Source organism: Phasianus colchicus, chromosome 36 (assembly GCF_987193195.1).
Source record: "Phasianus colchicus chromosome 36, bPhaCol1.hap1.1, whole genome shotgun sequence".
Classification (NCBI taxonomy): Eukaryota; Metazoa; Chordata; class Aves; order Galliformes; family Phasianidae; genus Phasianus; species Phasianus colchicus.
This window is the reverse complement of record NC_143471.1, coordinates 59,452-76,303: the sequence shown is the minus strand read 5'-3', so window position 1 is coordinate 76,303 and position 16,852 is coordinate 59,452. Positions and strand designations below refer to the sequence as shown.

Here is a 16,852-nt window from a genome sequence, read left to right as displayed (position 1 = left end):
GCCTTGAATGCCTGCAGGAATGGGGCATCCACAGCCTCCTTGGGCAACCTGTTCCAGTGCCTTACCACCGTCAGAGTGAAAGACTTCCCACTAATGTCATACCTAAACCTCCCCATTCCCCCTTCTCCTATCACTATCCACCCTTGTAAACAGTCATTCCCCCTGCTGTTTATACACCCCCTTCAAGTATTGGAAGGCCACAGTTCCAGAGGTTCCCCTGGAGCCTTCTCTTCTCCTAAGGGCTAAACCAGCCTGGTTCCCTCAACCTTTCTTCACAGGAGAGGTGCTCCAGCTCTCTGATCATCTTAGTGGTCCTGCTCTGGACTCGTTCCAAGAGCTCTGCGTCTTTGTTGTGCCGGAGGCCTCAGGTCTGGGCACAGTACTGCAGATGAGGCCTCACAAGAGCCGAGTAGAGGAGGGCAAATCACCTCCCTCTCCCCACTGGCCACCCCTTTTTAATGCAGCCCAGAACACTGCTGGCTCCCGCTGCACCCCCATCTCACCCTGAAGAAGAATAGGATCCACGATGGCAACACCGAGCTATGCAGCCTTTCCCCCAAATTCCAAGGATGCCCCCACACCTCCTCAAAGCCCTCCCCAAATGCCCAGATGAGGCCTCATAAGAGGTGGACAATCACCTCCCTCTCCCTGCTGGCCACTCTTTTTTTAATGCAGCCCGGAACACAGCTGGCTTCTAGGCTGTGAGCGCACACTGCTGGTTCATGTCCAGCTTCTTGTCTATCAGGACCCCCAAGTCTTTCTCTGCAGGGCTGCTCTCAAGGTGATCTTTGTTGCTTTGAAGCAGGCATTCATTTTTTTGGTGCTGACACATGGGGAATCATTCTGCCTACTTTGCACAGAAGACCTTCTTCAGCTGATGCGCATCTCTTGTGTCATGCATGTCATGGTTTTCCCAGATGGCTCAAACGTAGTCAGTACTTTCCCTGAAATCACTAACCGAGGGTTCTGTGTCCTTGTACGTGCTCGGTCTTACTGTAGTGGTGGTTCTAATCAGTGCCGCCGATCTTAACATCTGGACTTTTTTTCAATGGATGAACTTCACAGAAGCAGTGGAGGCACAGTAATCTACTTTTATCTGTGTCCACACAGTGCAAAGACTTTTCCTTTGATTTCACATATATTGTTTTGAGTTATAGTGCACCAAGGTAGGAAGTTGCTCATGGCAATGGAAACTTGCCAAACTGGGGAAAAACAGCTAAAGGGTCAGCGAAAGGACACTGTGATGAAGCTGATGATGGACAAATGAGGCAGAAGTAGGTGGTCTAAGGTAAGGACAGGCCACTACCTTGCATGCCCAGAAGAACATTATTGTATATTAATGAGTTCTTGGAATAGAACAAATGTGTATGCCAATGTATTGCATATGCATGTCTTAACTTTTAAAATGTAGAACTTGAGCTCTGAGAGCGTGTGCTTGATGTGTCATGTTGCTCAGTACAGATTAGGAGGAATAAAGGAATGCTGTTTTCCAGCACCACATTGGAGATAGAGAGTTTTCTTCTCAGATGTCAGATGACAGTGTGGAACTATCAGACCAAGTAAAAAGAAGCACAGAATAGTGGCAGAAAAAGATATATTTGCAAATATTGTTTTCTAACAACTCATAAAAATGAAAATATCTGTAACTACTGTCTTATTTAACACATTACTAGATAGTTTTCCTTGACATAGTATACAGAAGGTTTGTTCTTCCAGCTTGGAAAGCCAAAATTTAGATCAAAATTAAAACAGACTCATTTTACATAAAAAAAAAAAAAAAAAAAAAAAAAAAGATCTCTTAAGTTGATATGCAAGTGTGAGATATTCCTTAATACCTCAGCTGTATCTCTATGTGACTTAGGAGCACCAATATCTGACCACCAGAAGCAGATATATATATATATATATATATATATATATATATATATATATATATATTTTTTTTTCAGTTTTCCATTTTATGTAAGTTTAACTGTAATCATTAAACAAGAACATGCAACTTTGTTTTAGATGATGAAAAGATATAGCATAGTTCAACACACTTGTTAAAAGAGCCACTCTCTCTTTTTTTTTTCTTTGTATTTCTGCATGTGTTTCTAACTTCAATAAGATTGCACCAATTGACCTCTAAACTCTTTCTTCCCCAGACCCATAAAAATTTCTCTTCCTCTCAATGAATGTTGCTACAAAAAATGAGAGATCAAAATCATTAATTTAAAAGGCATATGACATTCTCCATGGAGATGTCTCTTTTCACAATTCTCTCTCAATGTGAATAAGAATTGCATGCAGCTTTTTTTTTTCCTAATATAGAATGTCTAACCACAGACTCAGAAGCAAATAATGGATTTTATACAATAAAGCCAAAGAGAGGGAAACGGGCATTTTGTTGTGGAGTTCCAGTAACGCTGCTCATGTTACCTCTCTCTGTCCTTGGTAAAAGTGATATATAAAAGCGGTTGACATGGCAGAATGTCTGGACAGGAAGGGCAGATGTTTTATATGAATTCTAAAATATGATTGAGTCTTGCATTTTTCTTTATATTGGCACGTGTTAGTTTGCTGGTTTACTCTCCTTCCTCTATTGCCTTACATGATGAAGGAAGTAGTAGCTCAGCATAACACAGCTGGACAAACTGTAGGGAGATTTCTTAAGGCACTACACATGGTTCACAGTGAACACTAACTAGACAGATCAAATTTCTGTTGAATTCATGAACTTTAACTTGACTAGGATTTAGCTTTGTATTGCATTTGGTTTCATTCCATTGTATTACTTATGGGTTAGGGTTAGGCTTAGAGATAAGGTTAGGGTTTGTGTTGGGGTTGGGGTTAGTGTTAGGGTTAGAGTTAGGGTTAGGTTTAGCATTAAGGTTTGGGCTAGGCCTAGGATTAGGATAAGGGTTATGGTTAGGGTTAGGATTGCATTGCATTCCATTATAATGCATTTAATTGCCTTGCTATGCATTATTTTTCATCCCATTGTATTACTTGTTTGGTTTAATGTTTGTGGTAGATTACGCTTAGTGAAAAGATTAGGGTTAAGTTAGGCTTATGGTTGGGGTTATGACTGTATTACATTCCATTATGTTATATTTCATTTCATCCCATTGCATTGTATTTCATTACACTGTATTGTGTTTGGTTTATGGTTAGGGCAAGGGTTACATTGGATTTCATTCCATTACATTGGATTGCATTTAATTTCAGATAATTTCTTTGAATTGTGTTGCAGTTTGAGGAGTTAATCACGTGACATCTCTCCCCATGAGAGAAGGGGGGGAAGATAGAAGAAAAAAACCAACTGAGGTAGAATTGATTTATTAAAAGGAAGTGAGAGAATGTAGAATAATTAAGAATAATAAATCAAACAAAAAAAAAAAAAAGGGAGGAGAGAGAACTTCTGATTGCATTGTTCCCTGTGCTGCTGGAAACTGGAAGACAATAAAAAGGAGGAAAAAAATGGGAAACTAAGGAACATAAGGGAAAACAGCTGTAACGCTATAATGCGATGGAAAACAAAGCTATGATAGCAGGGTAGCAGAGTCCCAGGCTGAAGCAAGTGAGGATAAGCCTAAGTGCAGCAGCTGTGGATGCAGAAGCAAAGGAAAAATTCAGAAGGCCCCAGGTAGGCAGAGATCTCAAGAAAAACATTCTTGCCTCCACTGCCAACCCTTATACAAGGTCTGGGAGGGGGTGGATCCTGGCTGCACATAGGCACAGCATTTCTCTTTATTGTCAGCAAACATAAGTACATGATACAACTGAATGAACAGCAAAGCACTCTCCTCAATTGGCTGCCACATCCCAGCTGCATTTAAGAAGGTCTGCCTTCCACAGGGAATATTTGTAGAAGAAATGTATTAGTTGGAGACAGGAAGGGGGGGTTGGTCTTGGGACTGGTGCTCTTTAACGTAATCATCAGTGACACAGATGATGGCATCAAGTACACCCTCAGCAAGACTGCAGATGACACCAAGCTGAGTGGTGCAGTCGATACACTGGAGGGAAGGGAAGCCATCCAGAGGGATCTGGATAGGATGGAGAAGTGGGGACATAAAAACCTAATGAGGTTCAATAAGGCCAAGTGCAGGGTGCTGCACTTAGGTCAGGGCAATCCCAGGTATTTATACAAACTGGGGGAAGATCTCCTTGAGAGCAGCCCTGTGAAGAAGGACTTGAGGGACCTGGTGGACAAGAAGCTGGACATGAACCAGTAGTGTGCGCTCACAGCTTGGCAGCCAGCTGAGTTCTGGGCTGCATTAAAAAAGGGGTGGCCAGCAGGGAGAGGGAGGTGATTGTCCGCCTCTTGTGAGGCCTCATCTGCAGTACTGTGCCCAGACCTGAGGCCTCCGGCACAACAAAGACGCAGAGCTCTTGGAACGAGTCCAGAGCAGGACCACTAAGATGATCAGAGAGCTGGAGCACCTCTCCTGTGAAGAAAGGTTGAGGGAACCAGGCTGGTTTAGCCCTTAGGAGAAGAGAAAGCTCCAGGGGAACCTCTGGAACTGTGGCCTTCCAATACTCGAAGGGGGTGTATAAACAGCAGGGGGAATGACTGTTTACAAGGGTGGATGATAGTGATAGGAGAAGGGGGAATGGGGAGGTTTAGGTATGACATTAGTGGGAAGTCTTTCACTCTGACGGTGGAGAGGCACTGGAACAGGTTGCCCAAGGAGGCTGTGGATGCCCCATTCCTGCAGGCATTCAAGGCCAGGCTGGATGTGGCTCTGGGCAGCCTGGTCTGCTGGTCATCAACCCTGCACATAGCAGGGGGTTCAAACAAAATGATCATTGTGGTCCTTTTCAACCCAGCCTGTTCTATGATTCTATGATATGGTTCTATGATAAACACAATTAAGAAGTTGACTAAAGAGTTCATTAGATTTTTGAGATGGGACAAGTTTCTAACTCTCATACAGCAGCCAAGTAGATGGGAAGTATATGAATGGCTAAAGAGCAAAGGGAAAAGAAAATGTGGAGAGCAGTGGAAAGGACATACATACAGACTGCCTGGTGAAAAGATACCCTTAACCACAGTCAGGAGAGCTGGAAGCACTGAGAAGGTGAGGGAGATCATGTAAGCAGCAGGGTAGAGCTGAGGTGGAAGCTGAGTGTGGGCTGCAGGGCATAAACACTGGCACCAGGTGTCTGTGCCCCTGTGACTGAAGACATCTGTGTCTTCCAAACACAGTTCTGGAAAATATTCTTTGTACTTTTTGTAAAATAAAAAAGAAAAAAAAAAAAGAGAAAGGAAGAAAAAAGACATTAAATCTTCTCAAAAACTATCACCTTTTTAAACTAAGACCCCAAAGCATTTTAGAGAATGGAAAGTTTGTTGACACATTTTATTTCTATTTTTGCCTTAAATTCTTTGCTCCTATTTTACTGACATTAATTAACATCTTCCAGATCTACAGCTTCAAAAAAAGTTCACTTTGTGTCTTGCACAGAGCCTGGCACCCCCAGATTTTCCTGCATACAATTCTCTCAGTCTTTGCACAGAGCAAGCCATGTATGTGGAGCTGTGCGCCTTACATGCTTCTGTCAACACCTTTCTTGCTGTTTTTCTGCTGTGCTGTGACAATTTTGGCAGGCTATTGGCATAGGTCTGCAGAAACACCTTCTGCTAACTAACGTCCATGTGTTTGAAGATTTTAATTATGAAAAACATGGAGTAGCTAAGGGGAGAGTTGCATTAAACATGGCTTTTATATGAAAGTTAAAAGGAATGCATTAGAAAGAATATAAAAATGACAAAAACAGGTAAGAAGTGAGGGTATTACATCCACTGTCCCTGTTGATAGATGGGAATAGTTGAAAGCAAACTGTGAACTGGATACGGGAAGAAAAACTGAGCAAGAAAGCACATTCTAACTGACAGAAATACAATTTAAATCAGCAGCAGCCTCTCATTGCTTCACTGAACTCAATTTAGGTCTTAGGAGACAATGCTGAGCCTGTCAGTGTGTCGTGCTGTACAACAGCTGACTTCCTGCTTATCTGTCTGCTGTTAGAGTACTGGAAGACAATGCAACTGGCAAAATGAAAGCAAACATTCAGTTCCAGAGTAAAAATTGTCTTCCTTCCCCTCCCTTAAAACCTAGAACTTAAAAAAAAACAACTGTAAATGTTAACAACAATATTCTGAAGGTGAGAGATGCAGATGCCTGGCATGCTGAAATTCAGCTCACTTACTAATCTCTGTCTGTATTTGGTAAGTCTGTACTGGTTAAACCTTTATTATGTGACACTACCTGCCTTAAGATTGACAACTCAGTAAACAATGCACCACCAACAAAAAAAGGTGAAGTTAATTCCTCAATTAAAGTTTTGCAATAATAACTAGAGGGGTGAGAGCAGGTAATTTTTAGGAATTTCCTGCAGAATTTGTAGGAAATGGAGATGAAAGAGGCTTTTAGTTGTTACTGTCCACATCTGGACACAGCAAATTTTTGTGGTATAACCCCATTCATTGCAATACTGCACTGCAAATTCATAGCCTTCCATTAATTCAATCCTAATGTCAGTGAGAGGAAAATCAGGCCCACCATTAAGAGCCAAGACTTACTAATAATGTAATGTTGCTAATGTAAAATATTTTAGTGTTGACCTGAGAAAATTACTGGAGTAACTGAATGTTTTTGATGTTGTATGCTGAACACCCTCCAAAACAATGGGATCATTTAGCTAAATGCTAAATAAAACCAAACTGCTTTTATTTAAAAGGAAAAAAAGAAATTAGGAAAAAAAAATAGCATTTTTCCCTTGTGTTTATTATCTTTAATGAACTGTTTTTTGGTTCCCCAGTTTCCAACTCCTCTTCACACTCTCTGAAATTAACACATTACAAAACAGTGCTTCCTCTCTTCAAGACTAGCTTCTGCACAAATCTTAAGACACCAAGATGGTTGAACCGGGACTTGTCTGCTTTAAACTTATTTCTTTCAGAGAAAAAAACAACAACAACCAACAAAACAAGGAATCGTACCCTCAGCCAACAAACAGTGCCCCAGAACCACAAACCACCACCCCACCTCAAAACAAGGAACAGAGCCCAGAACAGGGCAATAGTATCCCAAACAGAGCAAGTGTCCAAAACAGGCAAACACTGCCCAAAAATCAAGGAGCATTTCCACAAAACACCAAGGTACACTCCCCCAAAACATCAAAGAAACCAATCAGAATAATTTTTTTAGGCTGAGGGTTTTTCCCCTGCTCTCCTTCTAAAATGTCACAACAAAACCAAGTACCTCCAGGAACTTTGAAAACTGGGAGATTTTATCCTGGATTTTCCACACATTTTAAACCAAAATGTGAGTTCTTTGAAGCTAAGTCATGTTTTTTGCTCAGTTTTCCAGCTCTTCGAGCTTGTCCATGCAATCTGTGTCCAGCCTCTTGATCTTGGTCTCTGTAGAAAGGAAAAAAATGTCAGTGCAAGAAAGAAAAACGTCTCTGGCAATGGCAAGGTGCCACTGCTTTGGGGCTGCTAAAAAAAAGCAAGATTTGTAGAGAGGTTTTAAGTGAAAAGCATCAGTTTGGGTTGGGGTTAGATGTGATCTGAGCTCCCACATCAATTTTCATCACTCACTAGGAATTAAGGTACAATTTGTGAAAGACATTTTATCCCCAAAACAACAAACATTTATACAATATTTTAATCTAAAAAATGGAAGATTTGGAAGATGCTCTATCCTAAAAGCAAGCAACATTTGGAAGATGTTTAATCCTTGTAAGACAGTCCTGTCCCTTCAATCTCAACATTATGACTGACTGTAGAGAATGAAGAAATAAGATCAGATAACTGAGGTTACTCCACCACTTGGTTTTTCATCTTGGAAATCACACACTTGTCTCTTTGCCACATTAAGTCTCATCTTTGGGAAACAAAGAGAAAAGGGGAAAAAGAGAAAGAAAACTGAGAGAAACAAACAAAGATTGAGACAACTACAAAGAACAAAGCTCATTAATTGGTAGGTTATTTAGGAAATCACAGGGACCACTCCAGGGGGCTCACTCTGCATTTTATAACTGGGAAAAGCATGAGAAAAACACTCTTGTGGTGAGAAGCGTAAGGGAACTGAATCACAGAATAGAATTGTTAGAAACCTGTAACAAACATGGAAGAGGAGGCAGTAGGGAGAAACACAGAGAAGAGAGGCCAAAGAAAGCAGAAAATGGGCCTGCAAAATGGGGCAGGTCAGTGTGCTTAGCCCTGCTTCTAATCCTTGTAGTCTGTTTTCTCGTTTTATATCATTATATCTTTCATTATATCTTATTAAATTATATCTTATCTTCTTATTAAATAATTTCTCAGCTCTGTCTCTGCAAAGTCCCACTCCCTGTTTGTTTGTTTTTTTTAACCAAAAACAAAGTTCCAGCTACTGTGGAAGTGAAAAAATTGAAAAGTGGATGACCAAGTGGTGAGCTTGTAGTCCTTGGCTACACTGGAGGAACAGAGGAACAAGGGAACAGGGGCACTCACGGAAATGCTCCTCTATGCAGCGCACAAGGTGCGTGCTGTGGCTGTCCACCATATTGAAGGCGATGCCCCTCTTCCCGAAGCGCCCTGTCCGCCCGATGCGGTGCAAGTAGGTCTCAAAATCTGGCTGCTTCTGACGGTTGATGGGAAGGCTGAAGTTCACCACAATCGTGACTTGGGCCACGTCAATCCCTGAGTGACAGAGGATTCTCAAAAAGAGCTTTCTACCACCCCAAAAGCCATCTACCAACCCCCTCTGAAGGCTGCCTCTTAATTGCTGTGCACGTTGGACAAGATCACTGCTTCACTTGCATTTCTGATCACTTTTTCTCTGAAATTTCCATTCTAAATCCCTCTTTCCTTGCCTTTCTGACCAATTTTTCCTTGCATTTCTGATCATTTTTTTCTTTTTGTGATCACTTCTGTGATAAACTTGCATTTATCATCCCTTTTGCCTTTGAGTCCCCATCATGGTCAATTTTTCCTAATTCACAGAATCATACTGACAAAAGCCTCAGCTTTCATGATAAAGTTCGGCCTGTCACTGCACAGTTGGAAACATGAAGCATAAAACCTAAGTGCTTAAATTTGTTCAAAGTGAAGGGATTTCCACACGACAGGGCGCAGAGCAAAGGAATTTTCTTGGGGGAAGCAAGCAGATTTTCACCCTTCAGTGTGTCTGCTTTTGGGACTGACCTCTAGCACAGACATTGGTGGTGATGAGAACCTTCTCCTTCCCATCACGAAACCTCTGGATGACATCAGCTCTCTGCATGATGGACAGCTCTGCTGTCAGCATGGCCACTTGGTGCCCGTCCTGAATCATCTTCACAGAGAGCCAGTCTGCACTCCAGCGGGTCTGCATAAGTGGGAAAAGGCTGAGCTTCCCTAGCAGCTCTGCATCTGCTGCTCTCAATCAACAACCCTTCAACTTCCCCAAGTCCTTACTACTGCTCATCTAGCTTAATGCCAATACATCACTTTACCAAATCCTTGCTTGCTCAGTGCCAGTCCTTCACATTCCCAATGCCTGTGCTCCTTTCCATTGAGCCCCTGGTGCTTTGGAATAGACAAAGCCTCGAAATAAGGCAAAAACAAGCAGGAAGTTGGGACACAAAGGAGCAAAAATGATGCAGCAGGGCAAGAAGTTGGATCATAAAGTGTCTTTGCTAGACACAAAGTATAAAGGTTAAGGAAACAGAGCATGGTTTCCAAGCAATGCCCACCAAGGCAGTTAAGTAAATGTGGTTTCAACCATTAGGCGCTGTTACCACACTTAGTTTTAAATGCTGTCTGTGTGCTTCCCATCCCTCCCCTGTATTCATTGTGGCAATCTGTGGAGCAGCATTGAGGTCACTCTTGGGTTGAACATGCCAGACAGAATACTAGTTACTCACTGTTTGCAGATGAGATGTACCTGGCAGAAGATCATGGCCTGGCCAATGGTGATGCTGCCATAGAGGTTGCAGAGGGCCTCATACTTCTGCTCCCAGTTCCTGCAGACAAAATAGTACTGCCTAATGTTGGTCAAAGTGAGCTCCTCCTGTCGCAGCTTGATGATGATGGGCCTGGAGACAATCTGCATGGCAAATTTCCAGAGATTTTCCTTGAAGGTGGCAGAGAAAAGCAGCATCTGGCAGTTCTTGGGGAGAGCCCTGGGGCAGGAGAAGAGCTCGTCAGACCTAGCAGCTCGTTAGCACTAAGGATTCATTAAAAACAGGCACACAGCACTGTGGACTCAAGAGCACTGATAGTTTGTTAGCCCATGGAATTCATTTAGCATTGAGGACTCATTTACTCTAGGACTTTGTACATTAGCACTTTTTGGTGAAAATCTTACAATTTAACAATGAATGCAAGTCTTATGGAAAAAAACAAACAAATCAACACATTTTGGAGAAAGCAAGCCCTCTGTGAAAAATCTTACCTTCTTCCTCCCCCCCTTTTGCATCTTCCCATGCCAAAAGCAGATTTCCATGACTCACCTCTGGATGCGGATGCTCTGGGAGGAGAATCCCTGCATGTCAATCATGATGTCAGCCTCATCCAGCACAAACATGCAGATCCTCCTCATGTTGAGCAGTCTCCGCTTGAAGCACCAGTCCAGCATAGTGCCTGGCGTGCCAATGACAATCTGCTCCTCCAGCACGGTGCCTGGGGACACTGCCAGAGGGGGTGCAAAAGACGGGAAAGAGAGGGGCAAGGGGTGTCAAAAAGGCAAGTGTGGGCAAAAAATGGGAGACGGGTGAGGAGTGGGCAAAAAAAATGGGAAAGACATGGGAATGGAAATAAGAAAAGGGACGGACAAGGAACAAGCAAGGAACAGTAAAGAAATGGACAAGAAAGAAGGAAGGAATGGACAAGGCATGGGCAAAACAACATGCAAAGAGGTTTCCAGCGGGAAACTCAACAAATTATATTTCTGTCAGTTTGATCATGTTTGTCCTTCACTTCCTCAGTTCCAAAGAGAAGCTCTATTGCAGGTAGCAATTTTTGAGTTTAGTGCTTCCCTGCAGCTTTTTAAGGTTAGATACCAGCAAAATGGGTGTCTGTGTCAAAAAGAAGCCAGTGGTCATCAGGGTGACTCCTTATCAGCAGCACACACGAATGCAGACTGCTTCAGCAAGCTCTGCGCAACTCCTGGCACTTCAGGGCTTATGGAGCATTCCTATATTCACTTAGGGATTGCTAACTGCTGTAATCTCTCATCAGGCCTGGACTAACCTCTGTTGCCCTGCACAGCATAGGTGACCCTGATGTCATTGCAGAACCGCCCCATCTTCTCTGCCACATGGCCAATCTGCAGGGCCAGCTCATAGGTGGGAGCCAGACAAAGGCACTGGGAGGGGGGGGAGAGATATTAGGCAACAGGCAGGCATCAAAAAGCATCAAAAAGCATTGAAAAGTATAAATGAGTAGCAACTAGCAACCAGGAAGCTGCAGATTATAATGAGCATCAATTAGGACGTTTAATATTAGAGACTTCAAAAAACTGTAACCAGGATGCTTGAGATTACAGTGAGCAGTAACCAGGATGCTTGAGTTTATGATGAGCAGCAATGACGATACTTGAGATTATAATCAACAGCAATTACAAAACGGACACAAACCCAGAGCTATGCCTGCAACACCCCAAAGCCATACGTAACAGGAGCAAACCCAGATCTCTGCCCCTACCCAGCGGCCATCCTCCTGCTGCATACCTGCGGGTACCTCTCAGCACCTTTCACTCTGCTCAGCATGGCCAAGACAAATGCTGCTGTTTTGCCCGTCCCAGACTGGCTCTGCGCAATCAGAGTTTGGGGACTGCAAGGGAAATGTTAGCAGTAAAAGTCTGGGGTCTGTGCGCTGGCACCTCACAGGGAGGCAGAACACTGGGGCTGGTTCATCCCTTCCTGCGGGGTAAGGACTCACGGATGTGCCATCAAGATGGGCAGAGCGTTTGCCTGGATCTTTGATGGCCTGTTGAAGCCCATGGTGTACACACCCTGTAAAAGCTCCTTTTTCCTGTGAAAAAGCACAGCCTGGGGCATTCTATAGGAAGTGGGGTGTGCGAGGCCAGGTGCTGGGGGACTCACAGGTGCAGCTCCTCGAAGGTTCTGATGGAGAAGAGCGGGGAGGAGGGGTCCTGCTGCAACACCTCCACGTGGTGGCTGTTCTCTACCAGCGAGGTGTGGAGCAGCTTGTTGAGCAGTCAACTCTCAGCCAGGTCCTCTGCAAAGCGGGGACACGCATTGCAGAAAACTATGAATTTGTGGAAAAAATGGATAAATTTGTGAGAAGAATATGTAAAGCGATGAATCCATGAAAAAAGGGACGAATTAGTTGAAAAAAAAGAAGCATGAGAAAAATTGATGATGAGTTTGTTAAAAAAAAAAAAAGGTTCATTCGTGATAAAATTGTGGGGAAAAAAGAAAAAAGGAAAAAACTCATGAAGAAATTGTGGAAGAAAAAAATGCACTGGATTCAGTAAAAAAAAACCAAAACCAACTAAAACCAAGATGTATCCATGAAAATTCCTTAGATAGAGCACCATGAATTTGTAAAATAAAAGAATAACATGAAAAAATGATGACTTCTTACAAAATTTCTGAAGAGAATGCAACAAATTCATGTAAAAAAGTGATGAATTCATGAAAAAACAAATGGAATTGTGAAAAATATGCGAATTGTTTGGAAAAAAAAAGGTGAAAAACCTAATGAAAATACTGTGTAAAAAGAGAAAAAAAAAGTGGTGAGCAGCAAGATCTCATCCACGTCTTCTAAATAGGGAGAACAAAGCATGTAAAAGAAGCAATATATTTGTGAAGAAGTGAAGAAATATGAAAAAAAGTGAAAAAATGAAAAACATAATAAATTCATGAAAAAGGTTGTGAAAAAAGAAATAAACAGGTGAAAAAAATAATAAATGTGAGGGGAAAATACATGAATCTGCAGGAAAAGGTGAGGAATTTGTGAAAAAGTGAAAAAAATCATGGAAAAACAGTAAAAAACTTAGAAAAAAAGTGAAAAAAGGTAAAGAAAAATTCAATTAATTTGTATGAAAAGAAGACTTAAATGATAGATAAATTTGTGAAAAGAATGTGAGATAGGATGCAATAAATGTGTGAAAAAATGATGCATTCTTTAAAAAATGCATGGTGAAAAAAACTGGTAACACATTTGTGAAAGATTTGGGTGAATTCATGATGAAATCTTGAAAAAAAAAGTTAAAACATCACAAAGAAATTAGGGTGAAAAAATGGAATGAATTCATGAAAAACCAACATGGTGATATTACGACTAATATGATATAGTGATATGAAATATGAATGAATAATAATGATATAATGACAACAAATGTTAAATTCATGAACAAAGGTTTACAAAATTAAAAAATAATAATAGTAATACATGAAATCATGAAAAAACAGTGGGGAAAACATCACTAGGTTAAAAATGATAAATTTGTTTGGGAAAAGAGAGAAATTCATGAAAAAAAAAGTGATGGATTCATAAAATTTGTGAAACAAAGCAATTTATTTGTGCAAGAAAATGCAAAAGACATGAAAAAGTAATGAATTTGTAAAAGAAAAAAGTCCGTGAAGGATGACTGTTAAAAATTTTGAGATAAAAAGAGATGCATTTCTGAATATTTTCTGGAAAAAGGAAAAAAACTCAATGAGAAATCATTAAAACGAATTACTGGGGAAAAAAAAAAAAAAAAAGATAAATCTGAGAAAAAATCATTGAAAAAAAACCCACCCATGAAGTAGAAAAAAAGTCCATGATAAAAAATAGTGATGAATTATAATTCAAAACCTGAAAACTTATGAATTCATAAAAAGCCATAACATTCTAAAAAAAAAAAGGATGGATTTTAGAAAAAAAAAAAAAAAAGCAATTCATTCCGAAAAAGATAAATTTGTGAAAAATTCATTAAAACCATACAATTTTGTGGAAAAAAAAAGAAAAAAGAAAAAAAGAGGAATAAATACATGGGAAAAACAGTGAGCTTGTGGGAAAATGTTGTAACAGAAAATGTGATGAATTTATGAAAAAACTGTTAAAAAAAACTAGAATGATTTTGTGAAGAAATCGTAACACATCATGAAAAAATATAACGAATTTGTTGAAAAAAGTGAAAATGAATTTTTGCAAATTCTGTTTAAAGAAATGAATTTGTTTAGAAAACCTGAAATATGTGACAAAATCATGAAAAAAACTAATCAATTCTAAAAAAAATTGTGAAAACATTGACTTCGAAAGATTAGTGGAAAAAACGAATTCATGGAAGAAAAGGGATAAACTTGTAAAATAAGTTCTTGAAAACAGGTGACAGACTTCTGAAAATCGTAAGGAAAAATAACGAATCTGAAAAAAATAGGGAAAAAGTATTTGGGGGAAAAAAAAAGTGACAAAATTGTGAAAAAAAGCAATGAAGTTGTAAAAATAAAAAGGTGTGGTCAATTAACGAACAAACGAGGCGCAGCAGCCCGCCGCCCGCCCGGCCCCTCGCAGCGCGGCTCCACCCCCCAACGCCCCCAAAGCCGGACTCGGGGCCGCACGCACCTCTCTCCTCTTCCTCGCTCTCATCTTTGCTGGTGCGGAGGTGCTCTGCGGACGGGAACCGACGGGGAGCGCTCGGCACGGCCTCCGCCGGGGGTCTGGCCCCGGCCCCGGCCCCGGCCCCGGCCCCGTCTCCATCCCCGTAGCTCCGCGCGGTTCCTTCGCCCCGACGGTGCCCGGGGAGCTCCCACCGAGGGCCCGGGGAGGCGGACCCCTTCTGGCGTGGAGAGGCGAAGCCGTCCCGGCCGAGCGGCTTGGAGCTCGGGTAGCCGCCCGGAGACGAGCTGCGCGCCGGCGCCCTCGGCCGTTGCGGCCCTCGACCGCCTGAGGCTGCCGCCGCCATGGAGCCGCCCTTTGACGGGGAAAATGGCGGCAGTGCGGCTGTCCCGGGAGGGGAACGGCGGTGGGATGGGATGTGCGGGGTCGGGGGCGTGAAAAGGGACCGCAGCATCGGTATGAATCTGTAAAAGAAAAAAGTTTGTGAAATAAGGGATGACTGTTAAAAATTTTGAAATAAAAAGTGATATATTCTGAATATACTGTACCCCTCCTAGACCCCATTTAAGCGCTGACCACGACTGGGGAAGGATCTCTTTCTGGAGATCCCTCCTTTTTGGAGTTTTCCAACGTGAGCCTAGATCCTTGGATACGAGCAAGCATTTTTTCTTCGATTGTCTCTTTTCCACCACGATAATCTTTATAACACCTGTAAAGTACCATCCTAACTGCACTACTCTTTCAACTGTACGTTTGTTGACTGTACAAACGTATAGATCTCTTATGGTAAATGTCCAGTCAAGCTGTGAGCAGATACATATTCTGTCAGATGTAACACTTAACATTGGCGTATTGTGTTTCCTTGAAGAATCATCGAGTCATTTACAGTTTTAAGTTATTTATCAGTGTTTCATTACTCCTCTCTTTTCATCTGGATAAAATAAGGCTCACTTTATTTGAAACTATGACAGGAGACTGTATCATAATGGGAACAAAACCAGTAGGACACTTTTGTTCTGCTGAAAATCAGGCACATGGTCCAATGACTTCAAAACTTAACCTTTTCACTCTCAGCCTTTGATTCCCAGTCTGTGTATCCTAGTGACAGACAGAGACACTGACGGTATGTGATACAGACTTCTGGATATAACATGGTGATTTCTGACTGTCAGCTATTAAAAAAGAGAATATGTGACGTATCTCCTGATGAAACCCACTTGATTGGTTCATGATTCTATTGTTTTATGATTCAGAGATTCTGTGGTTCTATGATTCCATAACCCCATGAATCTGAGATTTGATTATTCTAATAGTTGTGGTCTTTTGGTTTTGCAGAAATATATAACAAGGAAGCTGCCATAGCCAAGGTTTGTTATTCACTCCTGAACTTCTGCTTGAAGACAGGGGCACTGAGGGGACACAGCCTGACCATTCATTGCCTTCCAGTAACTCAGTTGCCCATCCCTGCAACTCCAACCTGTCACCAATCTGTTCATGTGTGTCATATCTCCATGATGTCCCCATGATGCCCTCATACCAGCTTTATGTTCCCATGGTCTCCACGATGTCTCCATGTCTCCATGATACCCCTTTTTCCCCATATCCCTGCAGTCAGAAGATGTCAGGCACTAGGACTCGGTGGCTTTGAATCTGGGTGCCATCAACATCAAGTGCTCAGTGCCTGTCCCCTGAACACTGGCTCCTTCCCATACTCAGGGGCGGGGGCTGGCTGCATGCTGGGTTCAGCCCATGCCAGGGGGGCTCTGCAAATCCCAGGGCCATTTGGGGAGCTGGAAGGAGTCCTGGGAGGACAAATGCAGGGCCTCCTGCAGCCTCACTCAGCTCCTACAGAGGAAGATGAAGGCAGCCACGCTCTGCCTCACACTGTTCCTCCATGTGCCTCCATGTACACACTCAGGTGTGAGGATCAGGTCTCAGTGACAATGGCTGGCTGGGGACCTCTTCCTCCTTTGGTGCCCTCAGTTCCCTTTCTTTGGGTTCTCTCTGTACCCTGGGTTCCTTCTCTCGGGATCCTCCTGGTTCTTTCTAGTTGAGTCCCTCCTCTTTGAGTGTCCTCCTTTGCTTCTCCTTGGGTCCCACTTATTCCCTTTCTCTGAGTCTCCTAGAGTTCTTCTCTTGGGTTACCTTGTTTTGTTCTCTTTGGATCTTCACTGTCTCCTCTCCTTGGATCCTTTCAGTTTCTCGTCCTTGGGTTCCCTCTGTGGGAATGGAATGTTGTTTCTGCATTAGACATTAAAAAGTAGCAATTGGTTTGAAGAAGTAGAACATAATGCTGTATTCTGTAACTCATCCTTAGAAATAGCT

The 16,852-nt window shown here is 42.2% G+C and overlaps 1 protein-coding gene and 1 long non-coding RNA gene across 8 annotated transcripts in view; one reads left to right on the top strand and one right to left on the bottom strand.

The window, feature by feature from the left end:
- Positions 1–5,758, top strand: part of LOC149913500 (uncharacterized) — a 207,287-nt gene extending 201,529 nt beyond the window's left edge. The window contains exons 3-4 of the long non-coding RNA XR_016461080.1: positions 1,158–1,288; positions 3,236–5,758. This is a non-coding gene — a long non-coding RNA (uncharacterized LOC149913500). The remainder of the gene's footprint in view (positions 1–1,157; positions 1,289–3,235) is intronic.
- A 1,505-nt stretch (positions 5,759–7,263) lies between these two features.
- Positions 7,264–15,371, bottom strand: LOC149913499 (ATP-dependent RNA helicase DDX25-like). Of its 7 annotated transcripts, none has more exons than XM_090129436.1 (9): positions 14,534–15,371; positions 11,897–12,226; positions 11,686–11,788; positions 11,207–11,321; positions 10,468–10,645; positions 9,900–10,137; positions 9,179–9,341; positions 8,486–8,674; positions 7,264–7,411 (listed from the first exon to the last, which is right to left on the bottom strand). In XM_090129436.1, exons 2-9 carry the CDS (start codon positions 12,013–12,015, stop codon positions 7,350–7,352), a joined length of 1,167 nt encoding a protein of 388 aa, XP_089985562.1. In that variant the 5' UTR covers positions 12,016–12,226; positions 14,534–15,371; the 3' UTR covers positions 7,264–7,349. The 7 variants fall into 7 exon arrangements, with proteins under 7 accessions (XP_089985562.1, XP_089985564.1, XP_089985563.1 ...); XM_090129438.1 differs by having other exon boundaries at positions 11,686–11,989; positions 12,061–12,226; XM_090129437.1 differs by having other exon boundaries at positions 11,897–12,196.
- Between the last annotated feature and the right edge of the window lie 1,481 nt (positions 15,372–16,852).